General features: G+C 34.3%; 2 protein-coding genes across 4 annotated transcripts in view; one reads left to right on the top strand and one right to left on the bottom strand.

Moving 5' to 3' along the window:
• LOC121314215 (calcium/calmodulin-dependent 3',5'-cyclic nucleotide phosphodiesterase 1C-like) overlaps nucleotides 1-11,725 on the top strand; it is a 107,319-nt gene extending 95,594 nt beyond the window's left edge. For 2 of the 3 annotated variants that reach the window (XM_041247243.1, XM_041247244.1), the window contains one exon: nucleotides 1,269-2,381. In XM_041247243.1, the coding sequence (XP_041103177.1) occupies nucleotides 1,269-1,333 (65 nt within the window). In that variant the 3' untranslated portion in view covers nucleotides 1,334-2,381. Of the gene's footprint in view, nucleotides 1-1,268; nucleotides 2,382-11,447 lie in introns of those variants that run through there. The other variant, XM_041247242.1, reaches the window with a different exon arrangement.
• Nucleotides 11,726-13,778: 2,053 nt separating this feature from the next.
• On the bottom strand, nucleotides 13,779-21,886 carry LOC121313801 (protein phosphatase 1 regulatory subunit 17-like). Its single transcript, XM_041246595.1, has 4 exons — nucleotides 21,833-21,886; nucleotides 20,413-20,496; nucleotides 15,241-15,396; nucleotides 13,779-14,563 (listed from the first exon to the last, which is right to left on the bottom strand). Exons 2-4 carry the CDS (start codon nucleotides 20,477-20,479, stop codon nucleotides 14,493-14,495), a joined length of 294 nt encoding a protein of 97 aa, XP_041102529.1. The 5' UTR covers nucleotides 20,480-20,496; nucleotides 21,833-21,886; the 3' UTR covers nucleotides 13,779-14,492.
• Nucleotides 21,887-23,987: the final 2,101 nt, after the last annotated feature.

A 23,987-nucleotide genomic window follows, 5' to 3' on the forward strand; every position in this document is an offset into this window, starting at 1 on the left:
AGCAAAGTACCACTTTTATTTAATTTAATTTCTGTTCCTAAGACTATTCAAATGTATTTAATACTGTATCAGTTATTGTGTGTATAATTAACACCATGGGTGCAAGTAGCATTTTTTAGAAACCAAGAAAAACTCTTAGACAGACTCTTACAAGTTGTAGTTGTAATCATTGAAAGTTCTTCCTCTGCAATAATGCAGCTTGGGAGAGTTTAATAACTTGACACATATCACTCCAGTTATATGCATTTTGTTTAAATCTTTTACTTACAAGACTTTGGAAGCTTGAGATCCCTTGTGTTTGCACTGATGACATTGATTGCAGTCACACAGAGAAACCACTACAGCAGCTACCAAACCACATTTTAACCACCAATCCCCTACACTGTACCCAGTATCTTACCAACAAGCAACATGCTTTCCTAACACCCTAGATTGTATCTATCTAGTGTATTCCAATTACGATTTTCTTTTTTTTGTTTGTTTCTATGTTAGAATTGTTCAATCAAAGCTTGCTAATATTATACACTTTCTTTCCAGAATGTTTTGTTCCTGTGGAACCACTGATAATGCAGTATTTTAAAGGATAGACCTTTTATTGACATCGCAATGCTTTACTTTCATGTTCCTGTATGTTAGTTTGTAATTTTCATTTAACAAAGCATTCCTAAAAAGGTATGATTTAGTGGAGCTGGTCACTCTGTTATCTCTACCAATAAATATCCATTAACTGGTAAATGTTTTGAACTGAAATATGCTAGCAACAGTACAGTATAAAAGTTACATTTCCCCAACATGTAAAAAAGTCAATCACTTATAAACAAACCTGGCTAAATCAGTAAATATGTGAGGAAGAAGCCATTCTGATGGTCAAAGCACTGTAATAACTGGCAATACTCTCATTATACCCAAAAGAAAGATTATGTATGTGGGAAGCATTGCTTTAATTAATAAAGGTGATCAGATTAAGGTAAATACATAGGCAATGCTAGGTATATACACACACTACTACATTTTACTATCTATTCATTACTGTGGCCACCTTTACAGTACCTACTCCTACTCTTCACATGGTCCTTGTATAGTTTATAGTAATTCATGACATCATCAGTAATATTAGGAGAAAAAGGGAACGTTAGAAGTCATTACTCATTTCCTACTGGTGTAACATAATAAAGTGCATCTTTTTCCCCTCCTAGCCATTTAGCCCCCACCCCCCCACCCCCTTTCTGGAACTTGAACTGACCAGCCACTGTTTCTTTTTCTTCCAGATGCAGAAGGGAAGAAGAAGAATGATCTTGATTCTGATGCTTCTGCTTCTGCTGATGCAAACTAACCCCACCCTTTTAGCTGAGGCTCTCCATTCTTCAACAAGAACTGCTTTCCAGGGAAGGGCTTTGTACAGTGATCCAGTACTCTTCCCACAGGACATGTATACTTTTTTCTTTGTTTTCCATTTCCTAATCCAATGACTGAGTTTTTTGCACAGACGAAGAGAATTTTGACTCATTACTGCTTCCCTAAAAACCATGGAACTACAGATCTGCAGCGGCTTGAACTGACCAGTCTAACTCTTTCTCAAACAGCGCTCAATTGCAAAGTAATCCAAAACCTGCCCCATGCATACTTAGGTAACCCTTAGTGGTTACAAAGATCCCTGGACCAGGAACAAAGGCAGGAGCGACACAGCTATTGGCCTTGTGAGAAGCACTTAGAACAATTCCTTGAAATAAGAAAGGTGTGGAATCCTCCAGTAGAATTGGCACAAAGTTTTGAACACTGATGTGAAATTGAGCAATGCAGTCATAAAATAATTTATGATTAGCGTTAGGTTGCTTCACCAAACATTTGAAATGATCAACACCTGATGAGAGAATAGGCTAGATTTAGTGTTGATTAAAATAATGAAGTTACAGTATCTTAAGCCATTTTTTGGAATACACTCCATATATATGAATGCATTAGCTCAGTAGAGAAGAGTCTTTTAAAAAAAAAAATTCATTGAGTTATATTTAACATCCCCAGAAATGGGGGGGTATTATTGGGTTCACTAAAAGGTATTAGGATATATCTAAAACACAAAGGCAAGCTAAAAGAAAAATCAAGATGTTTATAAACTAAAACTAAAAACTAAAACATATAAACTAAAACTGAAGAAAATCCAATCACTACCCAAACACAGATGCATTCTGGCCTGCTTCCAAATCTTGCAAAAAGTGTACAGGTTTTCTTTCAGGAAATAAATATCAGTCTGCTTCTATGCTGCCATGTATGTCAATCTTTATTGCTGGCCAATACATTTTTAGTCATTTCTATGCTTATCAAGAATATTAATTATGATTCTAGTAAAATGGCTTAAGAGTATGGCAGGAGAGAGAGGGAGAAATCAGGGCTAAAAAAGCACTTTGACCAGTAGAACAAGGAAGTAAGACTTTTAAGACTTTAATGATAGATATATATATATATAGATATATATATATATATATATAGATATTATATATATATAGATATACCCGATATATATATTATATATATATATGCAGTGGCTCTCAGAAGGATTCACCACCCCTGGACTTTTCCACATTTTATTGTGTTACAACTTTTTACACTGATCAACACAAAAAAAGTCCATAATGTCAAAGTGAAAAATAAAACCTACAAATTGTTCTAAATTAATTACAAATACAAAACAGAAAATAATTGCTTGCATAAGTATCCACCCCCTTGACCCAATATTTGGTAGAGGCACCTTTGGCAGCAATTATAGCCATGAGTCTATTTGGGTAAGTCTCTACCAGCTTTGCACATCTGGAAACTACAATTTTTGTCCATTCTTCTTTGCAAAATTGCTCATGCTCCATCAAGTTGGATGGGGACCTTTGGTGAACAGCAATTTTCAACTCTTACCACATATTCTCAATTGAATTGAGGTCCGGGCTTTGACTGGGCCACTCCAGGACATTGACCTTTTAGTTTTTAAGCCACTCCAGTGTGGCTTTGGCTGTACATTTGGGGTCATTGTCCTGCTGGAAAATGAGTCTTTATTGTACTTTGCTGCATCCATTTTGCCCTCTATCTTCACAGGCTTTCCAGGCCCTGACACAGAGAAATATCCCCATAGCATGATTGTGCCACCACCATGCTTCACAGTGTTCTCAGTATGATGTGCGGTGTTAGGCTTGTGCCAAACGTCTCATCAGACCATAGAATCTTCTTCCACTTGGTCTCGGAGTCTCCCACTTGCCTTCTGCAAAACTCTAGCCGAGATTTGATGTGAATTTTTTTCAACAATGGCTTTCTTTTTGCCACTCTCCCCTAAAGGCCAGTTTTGTGAAGTACCAGGGCTATTGTTGCCGTATGCACAGTGTCTCCCAGCTCAGCCATGGAACACTGTAACTCCTTGAGAGTTGCGGTAGGCCTCTTGGTGGCCTCCCTGACTAGTGCCCTTCTCGCCAGGATACTCAGTTTTTGAGGACAGCCTGTTCTAGACAGATTCACAATTGTGCCATATTCTCCCCATTTCTTAATAATGGACTTTACTGTGCTCTGGGGGATATTCAATGCCTTGGAAATGTTCTTATATCCTACCCCTGATTGATGCTTTTGAAAAACCTTATTCCGGATTTGCTTTGAATGTTCCTTCGTCTTCATGATGTAGTTTTTGTTAGGAAATGTACTAACCAACTGTGGGACCTCCCAGAGACAGGTGTATTTAACCTCAAATCACGTGAAACACCTTAATTGAACACAGGTGGTCTCCATTCGACTAATTATGTGACTTCTAAAGACAACTGGTTGCACCAGAGCTTATTTAGGTGTGTCATAGCAAAGGGGGTGAATACTTATGCAATCAGTTATTTTCTGTTTTATATTTGCAATTTAGAACAATTTGTAGATTTTATTTTTCACTTTGACATTATGGACTTTTTTTGTGTTGATCAGTGGCAAAAACTCCTAATTAAATACATTTTGATTTCATTTTGTAACACAATAAAATGTAGAAAAGTCCAAGGGGGGGGTGGATACTTATATATATATATATATATATATATGTATATATATATATAATTATATATATATATATATATATATATATATATATATATATATATGTATACAAAAGTTTATAGACCCCAATAGAAATGTCTCGGAAACAAAGAATTTTAGGAAAAATATTTTGTAGCAAAAGTTTTGCTATTGTGGATGAGGAAAAAAAAGGTTACAAGTAAATAGATGTCTACAATTATTTATTTCAGCAATTTTTTTTTTTTTTTTTTGCAAAATTCTAATTAAAAAATATTCATACCATTTGATGTTATAATAGTATTGTCTAGAAGGTGCTAGAAATTTCAATATGATAATGCAGAACCTAATTCTAGAAAAGTCTAGAAAATGCTGGATTGTAGGTGAACATTCTTAGAGAGTATGAAAGGATTAGGCCCAGGATTATTGCTGTCATTACTAATAAGTAAATATGGGAAAAAGACCTTAGGCAGAAAATGATTTATTGTCAAAGCTGGAGAAGGATACAAGATGATTTCCAAGCATCTGAGTATTCCTATTTCAACTACTATTTCTATTATCAAGAAGTACAAGACTCATGGTATTGTCAGAACGCTCCCTCAGTCTGGAAGAAAGAAGGGGTTTCCATTTCAACCATAGGTTGAGTTTTGCATGGTGAAGGTCTCCATGGTTGTAGGCCATGGAAAAAGCCACCCTTAAGATAAGGTCACAAGGACAATCGTTTAAAGTTTGCAAAACAACATTTTGAATGATGGATATGAGTTCTGGTCAAAGATTTTGTGGAGTGATGAAACAAAAATCGAGCTACTTGGTCACACTGATAGTCGTTACATTTGGAGAATGTCTGGTACAAAGAAAAGAACACAGAGGTGCATGGAGGTGGTAATAACTGGAACAATTTTGCATTGAAGCTCATTGAGAAATATCCTAATCGTTTAAAAGAGTTTATTATTGCTAAGGTGCCTCAGTTAGCTATTAATTTCATTTTCTTTCTCAGGTATGAATACTTTTGAATTAGCATTTTTTTTGAGTTTTTCAAAAAAAATTGCTGGAATAAATAATTGTAGTCATTTATTTCCTGTAACTTTTATCCTCATCCGCAAATACAAAACTTTTGCTGCAAAAGATTGTTCCTATAATTCTTGTTTTCATTGGAGTGTGTAAACTCTTGATGACAACTATATATATATATACACACAGTGCCTTGCAAAAGTATTCAGACCCCTCATATTACTGAATTACAAATGGTGCATTGAAATTTCGTTTTGTTCAATATTTTTTTTTAAAACACTTAAACTCAAAATCAATTATTGTAAGGTGACATTGGTTTTATGTTGGGAAATATTTTAACGAAAAATAAAAAACTGAAATATTTTGCTTGCATAACCATTCAACCCCTACACATTAATATTTGGTAGAGCCACCTTTCGCTGCAGTAACAGCTTTAAGTCTTTTGGGGTAAGTATGTACCAGCTTTGCACGCAGTGTCGGAGTGATTTTGGCCCATTCTTTTGGCAGATTTGCTCCAGGTTGTTCAGAATGGGTGGACGACGCTTGTGGACTGCAATTTTCAAATAGTGCCACAGATTCTCAATGAGATTGAGATCAGGATTTTGACTGGGCCACTGTAGGACATTCACCTTTTTGTTCTTGAGCCACTCCAATGTTGCTTTGGCCTTGTGCTTGGGATCATTGTTCTGCTGAAAGGTGAATTTCCTCCCAAGCTTCAGTTTTTTAGCAGACTGGAGCAGATTCTCTTGCAGTATTTTCCTGTTTTTTGCTCCATCCATTCTTCCTTCAGTTGTAACAAGATGCCCAGTCCCTGATGATGAGAAGCATCCACACAGCATGATGCTGCCACCACCATACTTCACTGTAGGGATGGTGTGTCTTGATGCATGTGCAATGTTAGGTTTGCGCCACACATAGCGCTTTGAGTTTTGGCCAAAAAGCTCTATCTTGGTCTCATCTGACCACAAAACCTTTTTCCCACATCGAAGCTGGGTCACTCTCATGCTTTCTGGCAAACTCCAGACGTGCTTTCAGATAGTACTTTTTGAGTAACGGCTTCTTTCTTGCCACCCTCCCATACAGGCCAGTGTTATGCAGAGCTCTTGATATGGTTGACTGGTGCACCATTACTCCACTCCCAGCCACTGAACTCTGTAGCTCCTTCAAAGTGATTGTTGGCCTCTCTGTGGCTTCTCTCACAAGTCTCCTTCTTGTTTGAGCGCTGAGTTTTGAGGGACGGCCTTTTCTTGGCAGTGCCTGGGTGGTGTGATGCAGCTTCCACTTCCTGATTATTGATCCAACTGTGCTCACTGGGATATTCAAACACTTGGATATTATTTTGTACCCTTTCCCTAATCTATGCATTTGTATTACTTTATCTCTAACTTCTGTAGAATGCTCTTTGGTCTTCATTTTCCTTCAGATTCACAGCCTTACCAATGATCCTTCAACAGTGGGGTTTTTATCCAGAAAATGTGACAGCAACTTTAATGGTTCACAGGTGGAGGCCAATGGTAAGGTAATTGTGTCCTCGTTAGGGCAATTTCTTTCATCGGTGCAAACTGGGAGCTTCCACAGCACAGGGGTTGAATACTTATGCAAGCAAGATATTTCAGTTTTTTATTTTTCTTAAATATTTTTCCCAACATAAAACCAATGTCACCTTACAATAATTGATTCTGAGTTTCAGTGTTTAAAAATAAAATATCAAACAGAACGAAATTTCAATGTACCATTTGTAATTCGGTAATATGAGAGAATTGGTCAGGGGTCTGAATACTTTTGCAAGGCACAGTGTGTGTGTGTGTGTGTGTGTGTGTGTGTGTGTATATATATATATATATATATATATATATATATATATATATATATATACATATATATATATACACACACACACACACACTTATTTATTTGTTGGATTGTTGTTCTATTGCCAAGGCCCTAGACCTAGGGGTGGATTTACTTAAACTGGGCGCAAGATAAATGTAATGAAACTGTGGCTAATATTTTCTCTCCAGTTAAACTGATTGGAGCCAACAAAATAATTCCGTAACATTGTTTTTACTTTTTGTCCTTTGATGTCATCACAATGTGTTCTCCTACAGGGTCTAAAAGTGTGTACACAGACTTGCTTAAGTGATAACCAGATCAACATGTGTACCCCATTTACAAGTAGTGCACTGACATTTACAATGTCTCTCCAAAACCTCTAATGGTCTGAGAGCAGTGAATAAGTGGACTGTTACCACTGCTGTCCATGATAAATTAGACTTTAGACAAAATACCATTTTTAAACCAGAGAAAACAAAACAGAAGCTTATAATTTAACAGATTCTTTCAAAAGAAAATCTGCACTCTATTTGCAATTCAAAGCACTGCTTCCAATTAATTAGTTTGAAAGGCCACATGTTTACTTGTCTGCTTCTGTATGCACTTGCTGTTGTCACCTCTCAACAGTGTTGGAAATAATTTCCATTAAACAGATGTGGTGTTTTTCAAGAAATTAAACCATTTCTGCTTTGTATTGCTTATATAGATCCCCATAGAACAAGTGGAATACATTGTGCTATACATATAAATGATATATGCAGAAATAATAACCTTACACTACGATGACATGACAAAGTAATAGACACGCATGTCAGCCTGCTTAGTAGATTGTCCGACAGCTTTGAGGTGTTGCAATAGTTTCAGTGTCTTTTTTTTTTTTTTTTAAATGCCATTGGTAAAGTCAATAATATGCTTTCTGAAGTTGTCAGTCACAGTCATAACAGTTATTTAATATAAGATTGTTGGGCTTTTTACTGTTCACTTATAAATAATAAATAACAATGTTTACAATGCTGCTGTCTTAAAAGGGCATTGCTAGTCCTTTAGTGTCTGTGTGTATTACAGGACCCTTTATTTTCACAAAGCAATTTCATTTGAGACTATATTTTTAGATACATTTTAAGTTGTTTAGTTAGCACTGGTATATTTGAATTTCTTTTACTGCAACAAAATACATTGCTTATAAAAGTAACCACATAGCTTTAGCTTATAATGTTTTTCAAAATAGCGTTTTATGAATACATATATTCATTAAACTGTTGCAGACTAACAGTTGAAATTCCAGTTGAAGAGTTTTGTGAACATCTGAGGAACAGACTTTGAAAAAGCTTAAATAACTGAGAAGTTAAAGCTTTGTTGATATAGTGCTACTTTCAAAACTGAGCAAGTCACTCAGATTTTGTGCAATGTGTTTGTGATTTCTTGCATATTTATTTGCTCCTTTTTTAAAGGTGTTTAATATTTTACTAGTGGCTTGCCACAAGAGTACTCTAATTATATATAGCTACTGGATCTTGAATAGATAATTCGGTGAAATCACTGTGTATTTACTGACAAATGTTGCCTTGACCATGCACTGAGTAATTAGCTATGAGAAATATTAAAGCTGTATTTTTCTGTAGATTGGGGCTTATAATAGCTTTTGGTGAAATATACATATAATCTGTTTCCAATTTCTTTGTGATTTGTTACATACATAAACCTGACTATGATTAAACAATGCAATGTTGTTTGCTCAGTCAGTTTTTGTTTTAGTTATCTATATTTGATATTGTCTAATATCTTCATCAGCTCACCATTTCTTTGGTATTATACATCTCTTAATATATAGGTATTGTAGTCAGGAACTCAGATATGAAGTACGTTTGAAACACATACTGTATAAGTACTAAAACAAAGATGAAACTTTTCAAAGAGAAGTCTCCATGGGTGTCTTTATGTGTTTATAGCGAACTTGACTGTTTCAAAGAGAACATTAAATGCTTTATTAGATAAAATGCTTATCAAAACCTACTTAAAGTACAGTAACCTAGTTACTTTGGGGTTGCTGAACAGCTCACACTCCAAGACACCTTCCATTTACCCCAAGTGCCCATCATAACCCCTTGCGTTAGTAAATACTACAGGTGAAAGGGGTAGGGGAGTATCTTTAATTACAAAAAGCCATAAATGTAACCTTTTCCATATTCTTCCAAAAGCTGTTTTTGTGATACAGTTAATATAGCATTCAAAACATTGACACTGACATAACGATTGAAGCATGACTATCACAATGACCCGGGCATACTGTAGGGCCGCAGCGTTTATAGAGCAAGTTGGAAAAATCGACAGCGTTTGCCGTTATTCTGAAATTCACAGGCTTCAGATCTGTTCATATATCTCAGCATAACTGGATGTGTTCTTGCATTACCTATGCGGGCATTTTCCCAGGAGCATACTTTTTGCGTTATACAAAGTATAAAAAATAACTTTTAGTAACTACTAAAACATAGTTTGATTACAAAAAATATCAATGCTTCTGTGTATATGACTTATATAACCTCTATAGAGGACCACATTCCCAAAAGCGCAACACAAAGTGTGAGCTATGACATGTCACTCACACTCACAGTTCTGTTCATCTTGTGGAGTCATGTGAATCAGTTGTCATAGCAACATCTTTTTACGAATGACAATTTAAATATGTCAGAAACTTATAATGTTGATAGCTTTTTCACATTTTGCATTGCTTCAACTCTAAAACCATACTTAGACAATTTCTTATTAAAGTGTTGTGTTCAGCACTATCTCATGCATACGCAAAAAACAGGTTTGCGGATTGAGGGAAGTGGTTTTGAAATTCAGGATTCTTCAGTGTATACATCGCAAGTCGTAGCATTCTGACTGCCTCAGTAAATTATCCGTTTTGTTTTCCTTTCGTCTGATTGTTATGCTTACTCTAGCAATATGTCAGTGTTTGGTAAATTCCAGCAGTTTGACAAAGTGCCAAATTCATCAACATGTCAATATTTCAAAAAACCACAAAAACAACTGCTTAGTTCTGTGTACGATAGTAGATGTTGATAGTTAAAGAAATGTGAAGACCTTAAAATTACATCTCAAGTTCTGCTATCCCTTAAACAGTCTGTCTGTCTCCTGCTAGTTCTAAATATATGTGAAATATTTAGTGGTAGTTGTCATTGCGTTTTTAACCTGCTTAATACATTGTTTTAATACCATGAAAAGATTATTTTTATGTTATACCTACCTGATACTACTTCATAACAGGTTAGCTGATTTGATATAGGCCTACTGGACATTATCATAAAATATTCTATGAACAAATGTGATCTAGTTTGCTTATCAAGTCATTCCTATTGTGAAGCTCGGCTGTAATAGTTTTAATTTTTGTTATAAACATTTTTATTTTTGTCTACTTCATAAAAATCCTTTTTCATTTCTTTAGCTTTGGGGGCACTAATATATATATATATATATATATATATATATATATATATATATATATATATATATATACCCTTTTATAAGAGTCATTCACATTCTTTGAACCGTACAAGTTCCTAAAACATGTTGTTTTGGTTTCATATATGCATTTTGGTCACTTATTTTTTTTCAAGGTAGCGTTGTTTTAATTTTACCTGTGTTCTGAATGTTTTATGTAATGTTATATTCCTCACTATTTTAATTTCTATTAAATAAAAATGTGTAGAAAAGATGTTCCTGTTACAATGTCTCATTATTGTACTGTTGCAACAATAAACATTAAAAGCATATTGTTTATTTGATGGTCAAAGTTGGCTAGTCCGCTCCTGGTCTTCGTTCCAACCTTGTTCTAAACTGTTTAACTGAACAAATAACTCCACCCAGACCCTGAAGTAGTTCATTATATAATTGTACCTGTTAAACCTGGAGTGGAGTAGTCTTCCTGGACTGTGATTGGACACTCCTGGTATTATTGCTACTACATTCAACCAAAAATATTTCATGAACAAATTGTTTTGATTTTAGTTTTTAGTTTTTTGTACTGGCGTGCTTACATTAAGCTATTGCAAATAAGCAGCTGATATAATTTCAAGATTCAGAACTTCATGGGAATTATAATAATGTTAAATAATGTTTTGTTATAATAATGGCTGGAAGAGGTATGCTATATTTAAAGTATATTTACATAAGATTTCATAAGGAATATCCTTTAATTGCAATTAAGGTTTTTTTAAGGTACTGGTGTGAGGTTTTGATTGGTGTATGTGTGTGTGTGTGCGCGTGTGTTACTAAACTACAGCACAAATTAGTGGGTGGGCTTTTATTGGTTTTTTTTTTTTTTTTTTTTTTTAAAGCAAATCCCCACTTTTCTGCCTGATTGGAAAATGAAATGTAACTAGAAAGCATTAACCTCAAATATCCCACTGACTGTAAGATACTGTACGGTATATGCAGGGGAAACCTTCACAAAGCATTTCCGGCACAGAATATTAGACAGAAAAGAGGGCTTCATTCTAAAGAGGCAGAGGTATCCTCACGTTAAATCAAAGGGTTATTAAGAAGTATTGTTAACTGTGATCATGTTATTTATTCCCTTCCAGTGAGGCATCCAGCATATGATTTGATAAGATACTTCAAGAGACCCAGCTATTGTGCAAACTCGTACCTTTCATCCGTGCAGAAGAAGGCTGAAGAGCACTTGATTAACAGCAAGAACCTGGACCAGAGGGGTAAAATGAAGAAGCTGCAGCATATATCTCTCCGGGGTTGTAAACGGTGAAGAAAGTTAGGGGAAACTTTGAAGTTTGGGAAGTACCTTCACTGTTTATCAAAACTGAAAGATAAAATGCTCTTTTGTCTTTAGGAACTGTAGTGAACATGGGGCTATATCGATTTTAAGACAATAATGTTCATCTTTGCACTGGGGATGTGCAAAGACTTTGCATAGTTAAAGTCCCTTTAAAAAATAAATAGCTTCTATGCACTTCACACTCTTTATCAATGTTTTTGAATATAGCTTTGTTGGACTTTGTCTACCAGACAGAGAATATTTTTAGTCTTGCTTAATTATTGTGTTGAAGTCATATGCAGTAGTTTATTTGAATTGATGAAAAAACATATATTATTAAACATACTGTACATGAATACTTTTTCCTGAATAGTTTTATTGCATAATACCTCCACTACTACAATTGTATTAAATATTTATTAAATTCATTAATTCAACTTTTTATAGTAGCCATTCCTTGAAATAAATACAGTAGCTTCTTTAAACAAATACCTATAACTGTCATTGTTTAACTTGTATAAAGTGAATATGGAGGCCATGCATTGCTCTAAATATTTTGTATAGATGTTCCTGCCCAAACAATCTTTTTTTTTTAACAATTAAACAATTATAAAAGAGCTATGAAAAGGTAAACAAGAGGGATCCACCACAATACCATGTCTAACATTTAAACAAAATATTTGAAAACTATCATAAGTTTCAACAGGAATTAAAAACAATGTAATTAAGCAGTAAGACACAGCAAGTTGTGCACTGCTGTGAAAATACACACACCTTGCAGTGTGCATGGTTATAAAATTGACTATTTTGAAAGAAAATAAAATGTCTACAGTATCAATGTGATAGCCCTGATATTCAATTATTTTGTTCAATTCTACAGTTGTAGCATTACGTGGAGACGTGTAACACTGTATTTTTCAGATCCCCACTACTTACTCTTTAAACACGTTATCAATAAGAAACATTAAATGGATAAAAGTTTACATACTCCAATGAAAATGTATAATTTCTAGAAATTTCTCAAAAAACAAATTATAGGAAAAATCTTTTGCAGCAAAAGTTTTGCTTTTGCGGATGAGGAAAAAAGTTACAAGAAATAGATGTCTACAATTATTTATTTCAGTATTCATACCCTGACAACAATAATGAAATTATCAGCTAGTTGAAGTACCTTTAGCAATAACTTCTTTTAAATGATTAGGGTATTTTTCTATGAGCTTTTGGCATGATTCTTTAGTGATTTATGACCATTCTTCAATACAAACTTGTTCCCGTTCATTGAAATTCAGAGGACTTTTCTTGTGCACAGCCTTCTTCAACTCATACCAAAGATTGTTAATTGGATTTAGATTGGGACTTTGACTAGGCCATTCCAGAACCTTATTTTTTTTCTTCTTTAGCCATTCTGAAGTAAATTTTCATGTGTGCTTTGGATCGTTGTTGAGTTGGAAAGTCCAGTTGTGCTTTAAACCAAGTTTTGTAGCGGAAGGTTTCAGATGATTGACCAATATCTTTTTGGTAAGCTGTGGAATCCATTTTACCATGTATTTGAACTAAATTTATTGTGCCATTAGAGGAAAAACAGCCCTATAGAAGGATATTACTACCTACATGCTTGACAGTAGGTATGGTGTTTTTTTATATGTGCGCCTCACCAGACTTTCTCCAAACGTAAAACTATCAGCATGACCAAATACCTCAATTTCTGTTTCATCACTCCACAAAACTTGATAAACAATAGTTGAAACTGGGATACTCAAAAGCTGGTGAATCTTATTGTAACCTTCTCCAGCTTTACAACAATAAAATAATTTTCTCCATAAGGTCTTCAGATAGCTCTTTAATTTTTTCTCATATTGACGTATTGGTAATGACAGTAATCCTCCTATGTCTAACCCTGTTATACTTTCTAAGAATGATCACCTATGAATATGAATATTTTTTCAATGCTGAAATAAATAATTGTTGACATCTTTTTCTAGTAACTTTTATCCTCATCCACAAAAGCAAAACTTTTGCTAAGAAAAAAAAATTATATATATATATATATATATATATATATATATATATATATATATATATATATATATATATATATATTGCTGGTAATAGAAAATGTTTACCATGATGACAGAAATGCTTATACAGTGAAGGGCGACCAATGCCAAAAAACATCAGTTATCTTTACCACAGTTTTTATTTGTTTTGTTATTTGATCCAGTACCTTTTAAAAAGTCACTTTCAGGACAGCAGTACTATAATGAAAATGTATTCATAGGGAAAGTTATTTCTTCTGCTAATACTGAAGTTGATGGATAAGAGGAAACAACAAGTACTCAATAGCACAGGTAAAAGGCACAGGTAATTCAATTACTTTAAATGGTACCAATATTTAAATAGCTCTATGTTTCTTTCTATAAATATAATAAATATCACAAGTGGAGGTGCTTCCCTATGGGATGGGCCTGGCCAGTAAATCTATGTACTATATATTCATCGAAGATAAAAAAAAAAAAAAAAAAAAAAAAAAACATGTGCCTATAGGGTGGTTTTTGACAGCCTTGACAACAAAACAAATAGTTTTTCACTATCGCATTTTTGTAGTATGTGAAATGAGGTTCTACTTTCTATCCAAAAGCGAAATTGTCTGTTTCGTTACATAGGGCATAACACATATAGACCATTACAAAAAAAAACAACACTTCTTGTCACACGTACAGCTGTTGTTTGCAATTCATATGGACACTCAAAGAGAAAGTGTGTAAAAAAACAAACCCATGAGACAGCACACTTCAGAACTCCTACCACTCTCGAAATCCCTGACAATCATCCAATTTCTTAAGATACAACAGGACAGCTAATTCTTCCATTCCTTTTCTTCATCTTCCATAAAAATTGCTTGGTTTTCTTCTTTCATCAGTTTAACTCCTTGAAGAACAACATCAACAACAACAACAACAAAAAAACAGAAAAGTTTGACGAATGGTGAGACTGTATCTCTGTTGTTAGTTGAATCATTGGTCTACTTGAAAAGGGATGCCATCTTGCTCAGCTAGGAAGATGGGCTCTGACAAAATTGGAGTTCTCAAAAGATTCTGGGTGTGATAAACCCATAACCCATTATTTCATTTCACTCACAGGGGTCTGCAGTATTATTAACAGAAGGGCTTCAGAAGGGAGACTGTATCTCCTCCTGCCCTCCTAAAAAAAACAGAATTCAGAAACAAAACTAAACACTCAAGATAACCAATTTATTTAACATATCTCCGTCCAGCTCTCTACATAATCAAATATAAATATATAGATATTTCAATTGATTTTTGAATAAGAAATGATGTGCAATAAATAGTAGCATATTCTGTACTTCCCAGAACTGCTCTATTTGTCTACTAGCATAGGTCAGGTACATTTAGATTCACTGGTTTCAGCTATTACTGACCCACAACAAGAGAACCACATGAATACAGTTCAGGTGATGAGTTGTAATTCTCCTTTATAAACAGCAAAGGTAAAGTGCTGTAAAGTGTTGTTCTATACAAGATGTTCTCACCCAAGGCTACCAGAGGGTGTCGTGAGTAGCCAGAAATGCCTACAGTAGCTCTTACCTGGAATAACAGGATGGATATAAAGCACTGGCGTGTCTTTTCTCCGGGGTTTTTTCTGCTCCTGTTCAGGTCCCTGTGCTTCTGGGGGGCACTTATCCTGTTTTTGTTCTGCATCCATCTTGCAGTCCTCGATCAGTTTTTCTGAAAGTTTTGAATCTGTAAGAAGAACAATTATTATTGAAATCTAGAAGTAAATACGAAGGTAAGAACGTCTATTTCCTCTTCCATGATACTAAGTGAAAGCATCTGATATACACATCAGCCCATCCAAAATCCACAGCAACCAAGTATTTGTAACATGACCTGATGCAAGTTTCCTCTTCTGCAAGGTTTTTCCAATCCATAAAGTAAAATGTCTATACAAAGATAAACATGGAGGAAGTATGTTGAATTATATTGGTAAAGCATGACAAATTGCCATCAACATCATCAAAGTGCCACGTGTGAAACTGTGAATACGTGTAGGGAGAATTTTACTGATGTAATATATATATTGTATAGTATATTGTATAGTGTGTTGTACAAGCTGATATCCTATGAGAGGTCAGTGTGGCATCCCACAAGTGGTTTTGCCACGAAAGAATGAAGCTGATATTCCTCCCCATCTTTCTTGCAGACACACTGAATACAATTAGACATGATTGGGTCAAGCTCCACCTTGTAGTGTTTGTATTTTCTTGTCTTAATATGATGTCCCTTCCATCTGATACAAACCAAACTATTTGACACAATGACATTTCAGATGGCTATCGCACCAATATTTATGGCAATGTTTATGACAAACACACACACACACACACACACACATATATATATCTATATAGATAGATAGATAGATAGATAGATAGATAGACACACACACACACACACACACACACACACACACACACACACACACACACACACACAGTGCCTATAGAAAGTCTACACCCCCTTTCAAAATATTCACCTTTTGTTGTCTTATAGCCTGGAATTAAAATGCATTAAAATTGTTTTTTTTTTTTCATTTATCTATATATCCTACCCCACAACTTCCAAGTGAAAAAAATATTCTAGAAATTTGTAGAAAATGAATTAAAAAAAAAAACTGAAATAGCTTGGTTTGATAAGTGTCCACCCCCCTTGTAATAGCAATCCTAAATTAGCTCAGGTGTAACCAATCGCCTTCAAAATCACACACCAAGTTAAGTGGCCTCCACGTGTGTTAAATTGTAGTGAGTCACATGATTTCAGGATAAATTCAGTAGTTCCTGTAGGTTCCCTCTGCTGCGTAGTGCATTTCAAAGCAAAGACACCATGACCACCAAGGCGCGTTCAAAAGAACTCTGGGACAAAGTTGTTGAAAGGCACAGATAAGGGGATGGGTATTAAAAAATATCAAAGGCCTTGAATATCCCTTGGAGCGCAGTCAAGACGATTATTAAGAAGTGGAAGGTGTATGGCACCACCAAGACCCTGCCTAGATCAGGCCGGTAAGGATTTCCACTTAACTGATTGGAGTATGGAGTGTAGATATGTGGAAAAAAATTGTCATTTGAATATACACATACATATATATATATATATATATATACATACATGTATATATACACACACTGCTATAGCTAGTATTTGTAAAATGTGCCATAGTCAGAAAGTATTATCAGGGAAGAAAATGTATTTTCAGATACAGTATCAATATAAAATACGTTAGTTTAGCCATTTTCTAATGTATATGTGTATACTTGCTTACTAAATGCTGAGCACTGCTTTAGTAATGTACAATTCGTTGATACCATTTCTAGAATTCTAGTTCTAGAATTCTTACAAATATTATTTCAAAAGAAAACAGCGAGCAACTTTAAAAGGAATATGAATCCAAAAAAGCGCAGTCTAGAAGGGTTAAAGGCTGTTTTGTTTAGTTTAGTTTTTTTTTTTTTTTTTTTTTTAATTGGGTTGAATTCATTAAGGTGTCTGAAGTGAAATGGCACTCAAAGCCCTGAAAGCCCTTATTAAAAAAAAAAAAAAAAAAATATTGAGTCCTTTGAAGCAGAAGAAAGCCTTTAATATTATGATGCACTCCTAAATCTTTTGTTCTATAATTGTTGAAAACTTGTAATGAATTAATTACAAATTCCTGATTAACTATAATGCTATAAATACAATAATACTTACCACTAAATACCCCTAGAATGAGATTTTCATCAATAAAATGACAATAACAAAAAGGTAAACGTAATTCTAATATTGTCAAAAGTGTAGTTATGATGAGGTTCTTGATGTGGGTTTAGTTCCAGTCCTTGCATTACAAAAAGGAACTGTGTGCTTGGAGGCATCCCAGCAAGGAGAAAGCACACTAATGGATGTGAGTTATGAAGATTGGTGTAGAGAACTGAATCTGTTTAGCCCAGATCAAAGAATGAGCTGACAAAGTTACACAGCTCTGACTTGAAAACTACAGCATAGCCTACTGTATATTCTCTTCAGCTGGAGCAGTAATTGTTGCTATATCTTTGTCATTAGTTTCTAGGTGTAGATGAGCAACTCAGAGGAGTGCTCCCTCCTGCTCGGCAAAGTTAATTTAAATATAGTTTTTGTCAGAAACACTTCACCAGAATGTGAGGACGCTTCAGGTGAAACGGTTTGTTTGCAAACATGACTTTTTCAGGTGCTGTGTAACTGCAGAAGTAAATCTGTCATATACCCCCAGTGTCTGAGTGTGTTAATTAATAGATTGGAATGCATGTGGACATCCCGCGTACACGCATAAACTGGGCTGAACTGTATTTATGCAGTAGGCTACATGTATAAAGAGGTGTGTTTGCACACAGGAGAATCTAAATAATCATTGTTTTTCTAATAAGTACATCTAAATGATAATTGCAGTAATTGATTAAAAAAAATGGATTTACAATATGGATTATTGTAAAATGGATATTTTAATTACTACATCCTTAATTAAAATGCATTGTTATGGATGCATGTTCAATAATAGTCTGTCTACACTGTTTCCAGCTGTGTTAGAAAGCACTTACACTTTAAATCAGTGTTTCAGGCCTGGACTTCTGTTTTTCAGTTTTTATGAATTACATTTTTCTGTGCTTATTTTTTAGCTATTTTTTAGTTTTATATAAATTATATTTCTATATTGTAGAAATTATTGTTTTCATTTACTTTCCAAAATTCATATAGTACCTGTATCGTACTGTAATATAGCTTTAAATCTCATGAGCAAGAGCACCTTGTTTTAAATCTCACAAGTGTCTCACAATCCTCCAGTAGAAATGTAGGAATGTGTTGCCACTCAGTAGTTGGGCGGGTTTAAAGTATTTAGAACAAATCAGTGATAGATATAAATCAGGAAGGATGGACATTGCTCAGCTGTATTGGGAATTATTTATCTCTTTAGGTTTTTTTTTGTTTTTTTTCCCACGGGGAAAGGGGTCAAGTCAATATGAATTGAGTAATGGGCTCTGAATGTGCCCGCCTGTTTTGTCTTTCTATTCAACTGTTTTCTAAAATAGTCTTTCATTCAATCACTTGAAGGGGATAAAGTGGAGGCAGTCGTAGATCATGCCACACTTCACATATCTCTACATATATCTGGAGAACCACTTATCATCCAATTGTCATGAAACTTGATATTAACACAAAGTTATTGAGGATATCAGATATATAGGGGTGTCTGACATACTTTTTAAATATTTAGCTTTACAGTACATTTGATGAAATATGTTATTCAACGGCTGTATGGAGCAAAACAGTTCATCTTTCATTCATTACCCGGAGTACAATTTATAACCTGTGATCATAACTTAACACTTAGCTAAGTGCTGTGCTTATGCATAAGTACTTAGGAATTTTTATATAATTCTGAAGCTCGCGAGGTCACTGAAGCTTTCATCCTCTTGGTGTCAAAACATTCTTTGCCTACAAACTTCCGCTGAAACACCCTCTCAATGAAAAGTTTAATTAATTTCCTATACAAATAACAGCTGAATGATTCTTGAGAACTGGGACAAAGCAGGCTTGCCAAAATTTAGTATAATATATTCTTAAAAGAATAATGCTTGCTGCAGATAATTCTCTGTGTGCTCTGCGATGGCTTTGGTCTGTTTTTTTCTCTGCCATTCCAGAACACAAACTTTTATATTCGTGCTATAATGTGAAAAGCCATGATTTTTGTGAAACAAAAGCATCATCAGATTTCATCAATTTAATCTTGGTTTCAAGAATCAGTGATGCTACTACTGAAAATTATGTTCATTCTTTTGCCCGCAACAAGTGGTAATTTAGGTCTCTTCAAATTAAGTAGTGCTTACTGAACTGGAAGCGAAACATGGTTTGAAATTTCCTGAGTGTGATTGTGCTACTTTGAAATAGATCATGCTCCAAAATCGATAGAATCCATTAAAATATTAATGTATTTTTTTTTTTTACTTTGGGATCATTATGTTAAATTGGCAAATATGCTGCACACATATTGCATAAAATGAATCCCACATTATCTTTGTTTGCCTCGTTATAATGGGAGAACACTCTTCCAATCATTAAATCTCTAAGTTAAATTCCCATGAATGACCTACTGGAAAGGCTCCTGATTTGAGACAAGGAAGCTGGCGTAATAATCTATTTATCCACATTCCAGTACCAACAAGTGTACCAAATTACCAGCAGTATGCAAATAAAAACTAGCGGTACAGCACACTCCTACACTGGTGAACACAATAAGCCTACTGTACCTAAATCAATTAGTATTCAGCCATTAACCATGAGTAACTTGTAAAGGTGGCAGATCGAAAGACAATGACTGTGAATCTCTTTAGATTAGTTTTGTCTTAAGAAATAAGTCAAATGCCGGCTTGATCCTTTCTTTAATATTTAAATGGTAGCACTGTTAAGATATACAACTGTTTAGATCAACTGAATAGACTTAGTCTTATAATGTGGATAACCATAAGTGAGAGTTTATAGTTCTCGGCTGTGCGTCTGTTTTGCTTAGGGACTCTGAGTGTCAGCACACGCGTGATCCCCTACAGAGTTAGAGAGTACTGATTTTCACTTAGACTCTCCATCTGTCACCAAGTGTAACAACATGTCAGTCTCCAGATTGCAGTTTCCAGCAGTCAGACTCTTAGATGTGTAGCAAGGTTTGTGAATTGTCTACAATGTGCAGAGTACTGCAGTACTTACATAACTGTTCCTGGCCATTTAGTCTGTTTTCCGGAACCTCTGGAGTCATAAGACACTCTGTTGACATTTTGAAAATGATTTGTCCTGAAAAACAACAAATACAAGCTAGAGTTAATATATATAATGTGATTTTTTTTTTACTTAAGTTCTAGTTTGTCTTTGGGTAATTAGGTATCCAGTGTTGGGAAAAAGCAAGCTTAATTAAAATAATTTGAACCCATCAAGTCTGTACTTTCCAATATCACGTGTCTTCCAGAAATAACGTTAGAAAAGCACATATTTTGTAATCTGTTTACAAGTAAGATTACTCTAACATTTAAAAATTTGAACAAATAGATGACAATTTGTTTGAGCGCACTTCTGTTATGACACCAGGTCCTTTAATTGCACTGTTAACAAACTACCTTATTTAATTAGTCCATGAGTTACATTACATTAGAGGAAGGAAATTACAGTGTGATAACTAATTCAATAAGTAAATTTCTTTAAATTGGAACACTGGTGAAAGAAAGAAAAAAATGAAAAAGTGATTTTTTTTTTTCCTAAATGTTCTTAACAAAAAGGTAATCAGAGTACTATTTACATATTAGGCTGTCTCAGCCTCAGCTATAATAATTATTTTCAGCAAGATAAGTTATGGTTCGTTTTTTAAATCATTTTTAAAGGTGATCAATGTCGGTATTACAGTAGTTAAAACAAAAAATATAAAAATAAGTGAAATATAAAACATGAATTGCTGATTCAAAAGGTATTCATGCTAGTCAAATTTTATAAACAGTACATATGTACATAAGGTGGGTTTTTTTTTTTTTTGTTATTTTTTATTTGCAGTCTAATAAGATGAATATGTTTCTTATCCATACAAATTCCCAATAAAAACTGAAACAAGTGCTGTGCTGTAATCAAACACAATCTTCATTCCTTTTTGCTCAATTCAGAATCAATGGATGTTTATTTTCTGTTTGCTTAAAATTTCACCTGAAGAAGAGACCTTTGAGGTCTTCAAAGAGTGTGATTAATTATTGTTTAGTTAGTCCAATAAAAGATATCACATCTATCATCTCTGGACTGATACGGCTAGAATTCCATCTGTCAAATCTGATCTAAAAGTAAAATTCAGCTTTCAATGACCTGATGAACATTCTAACTGCCCTATATATATATGATATCTATATATATATTATATATATTATATATATAATATATAATATATATATATATATATATATATATAATACATAAACAATCTCCATAACATACTATACTAAAAAATGTTGCTCCCCAAATTCAGGAGTTACAAATTCAAATTGTTAATTTTAACATTAAAAAGTAAACAAAAGCTAGGTTAAAATTATTATTACATTTAAAACTATTTTAAGGCCATTTTCATCTTCGGAAACAGTTAAGCTCAAATCCTTACCTGCTTGTGAAGCTGGGAGATGCAAGATGACGTGTTCTCAGCAGAAAGTAAAACCTCTCTACTTGCGTTCAGGACTGGAACTCAGCCTTTATCAATTCAGTTAGCAGCTGTTGTCATGACAACCTCTTATCTAGGCCCCACAATCCTTGTCTAACTTTGTAAAAAAATTAACTGTTGGTATATTCATAGAGCTAACACAAAATGCTGTTTTATTCTTCTATTTGCACCAGGGGTTAATTTGTGTAGGATCCCACTGGTAATTGTTCAGTCTGACAGATGAGAATATCAAGTTTGCAAATGCTGAACCATATGAAAAAAAATGGGAAAAAAAATAAAAACACATTTTCCTGTTTCAGTAATTGGATGACAAAAGTGTACTGGAAATTACTAATGTTTTTTTCACCACAAATAGTGAAACGCCAAAACAACTAGTGCTCTGTATCGTCACCTCACTATTGTCCCTCCAGTTCATCAGATTTGTCGGTCTGCCACTTTATTGTTCAAACTTGAAGGGTTATGTTAAAACAACAGCAGGACACGAACCCTACAAGAAGATAAGAACTTGAAGCATATATATGGATCCTTCTGTAAATCAAGGTCAGTACATTTCTATAAACAGAAATCCAGTCTATCTTCCTTAATTTCAATTTCAATTTGATTTGCACAATGTGTGACCTTTAACATTAAGACAACTGTTGATTATTTGTAACAAAAAAACTTTAATTTAAAAAAAGAAAGAAAGAAAAATGCACAGCTCCTTCCAGTCTAACTGTGAATGTGAAACACAGCCCCTCGCTCCCACATCTGTCAGATTAAAGAAATAGGAGTTATTACAAAGCCTTGTGTTTCTACTCTCAGAGCAAACTGTTTAGAAAGTTTAGCACCAGAGAGCCTATGTGTCCTAAATGGTCAAACCCTGTTAATCAAGCCCCCCTCAAAACTTTTTACATGACACAATAGAACGTGAGTGTTGAAGCTCTGTTAAAGCAACAGGGGATTGGTGTCCTCAAAGAGCATGTAGTATATGCTACTTCTTAGGAGTAGGAAGAAAAACAAAACTAGCCAAACTTATTTTTTACCATATCCTTTTTTTTTTATAATTTAGGGGCAACCTAAGCTCTAAATGAGCTAAACACTAACAACATGATTGTGTCATGTTACAAGGAGATACTTAATCAAATCTCTAATTGACAATCATATATTAATATGGAGCCCATATTTTCCAATGTGCTGTATGGTTTTGTCTCACTTAAATTAGTAAGGTCAACAAATGCTATTATCACACTTTCTGTGGGTTGCATTCATTTAGTTCACTGGGGTAAAGTTGTTTTTATTCTTACCTAATAAAACATCTAGGCTTATTCCAGCCATCACAGGCATTTGTAATGTTCCACCTTACTCTTAAGACCATTTCTCATTTTCATTGCGTGTAAAATCAATGCATCACTTTTGTATAACATTTACGGACTTGGTGTGCAAGCTACATTAAGAATATATATATATATATATATATATATATATATATATATATATATATATATATATATATATATATATATATATATAGTAGCGTTTCTGTTTCTTGGGATAGAAATAAGATGGAGGCTGAATTCGAAGGAAAGGCTCAAGCCGTTTATTACTTTACAACAATGATTATAAAAATAAAATCATAAATCAAGGGAAGGGAACTTGGAGTCAAAAATGAAAAGACAATTATGATTTCTGTTTCTTTTAATTCCTACCCACTTAATCTTTCCTGCTGTCCTCCTCTATCCCTCCATCCACGCACCCTTTCCACTCTTGTCACCCCCAATCTCCCTGTCATTTCCACGCACCCCCGTATATCCCCTCATTCCCCCACCCCATACACCAGATGCCTGCACCCCACGTGTTTAGCGCCAATTCTGTAACCCAATTCCCCTACAAATGCACAATGCATCATGTAATCACTTCACGCACACACAACCACACCACTTACACTACCCACTTAACACATCCCTGGTATATACATTTATGTATACATATATAATGTTTGTCATATGTTGTCATAATTCGAATAAACAGATCCAGTGTGCAATGACCTTTAAGAATCTGTTGTCCATCTATTTATTATTATCTATTATTTTTTCTTTAGAACTAATACCTGAACCCATTA

The sequence above is a fragment of the Polyodon spathula genome, chromosome 4 (genome assembly GCF_017654505.1).
Source record: "Polyodon spathula isolate WHYD16114869_AA chromosome 4, ASM1765450v1, whole genome shotgun sequence".
NCBI classification, from domain to species: domain Eukaryota; kingdom Metazoa; phylum Chordata; class Actinopteri; order Acipenseriformes; family Polyodontidae; genus Polyodon; species Polyodon spathula.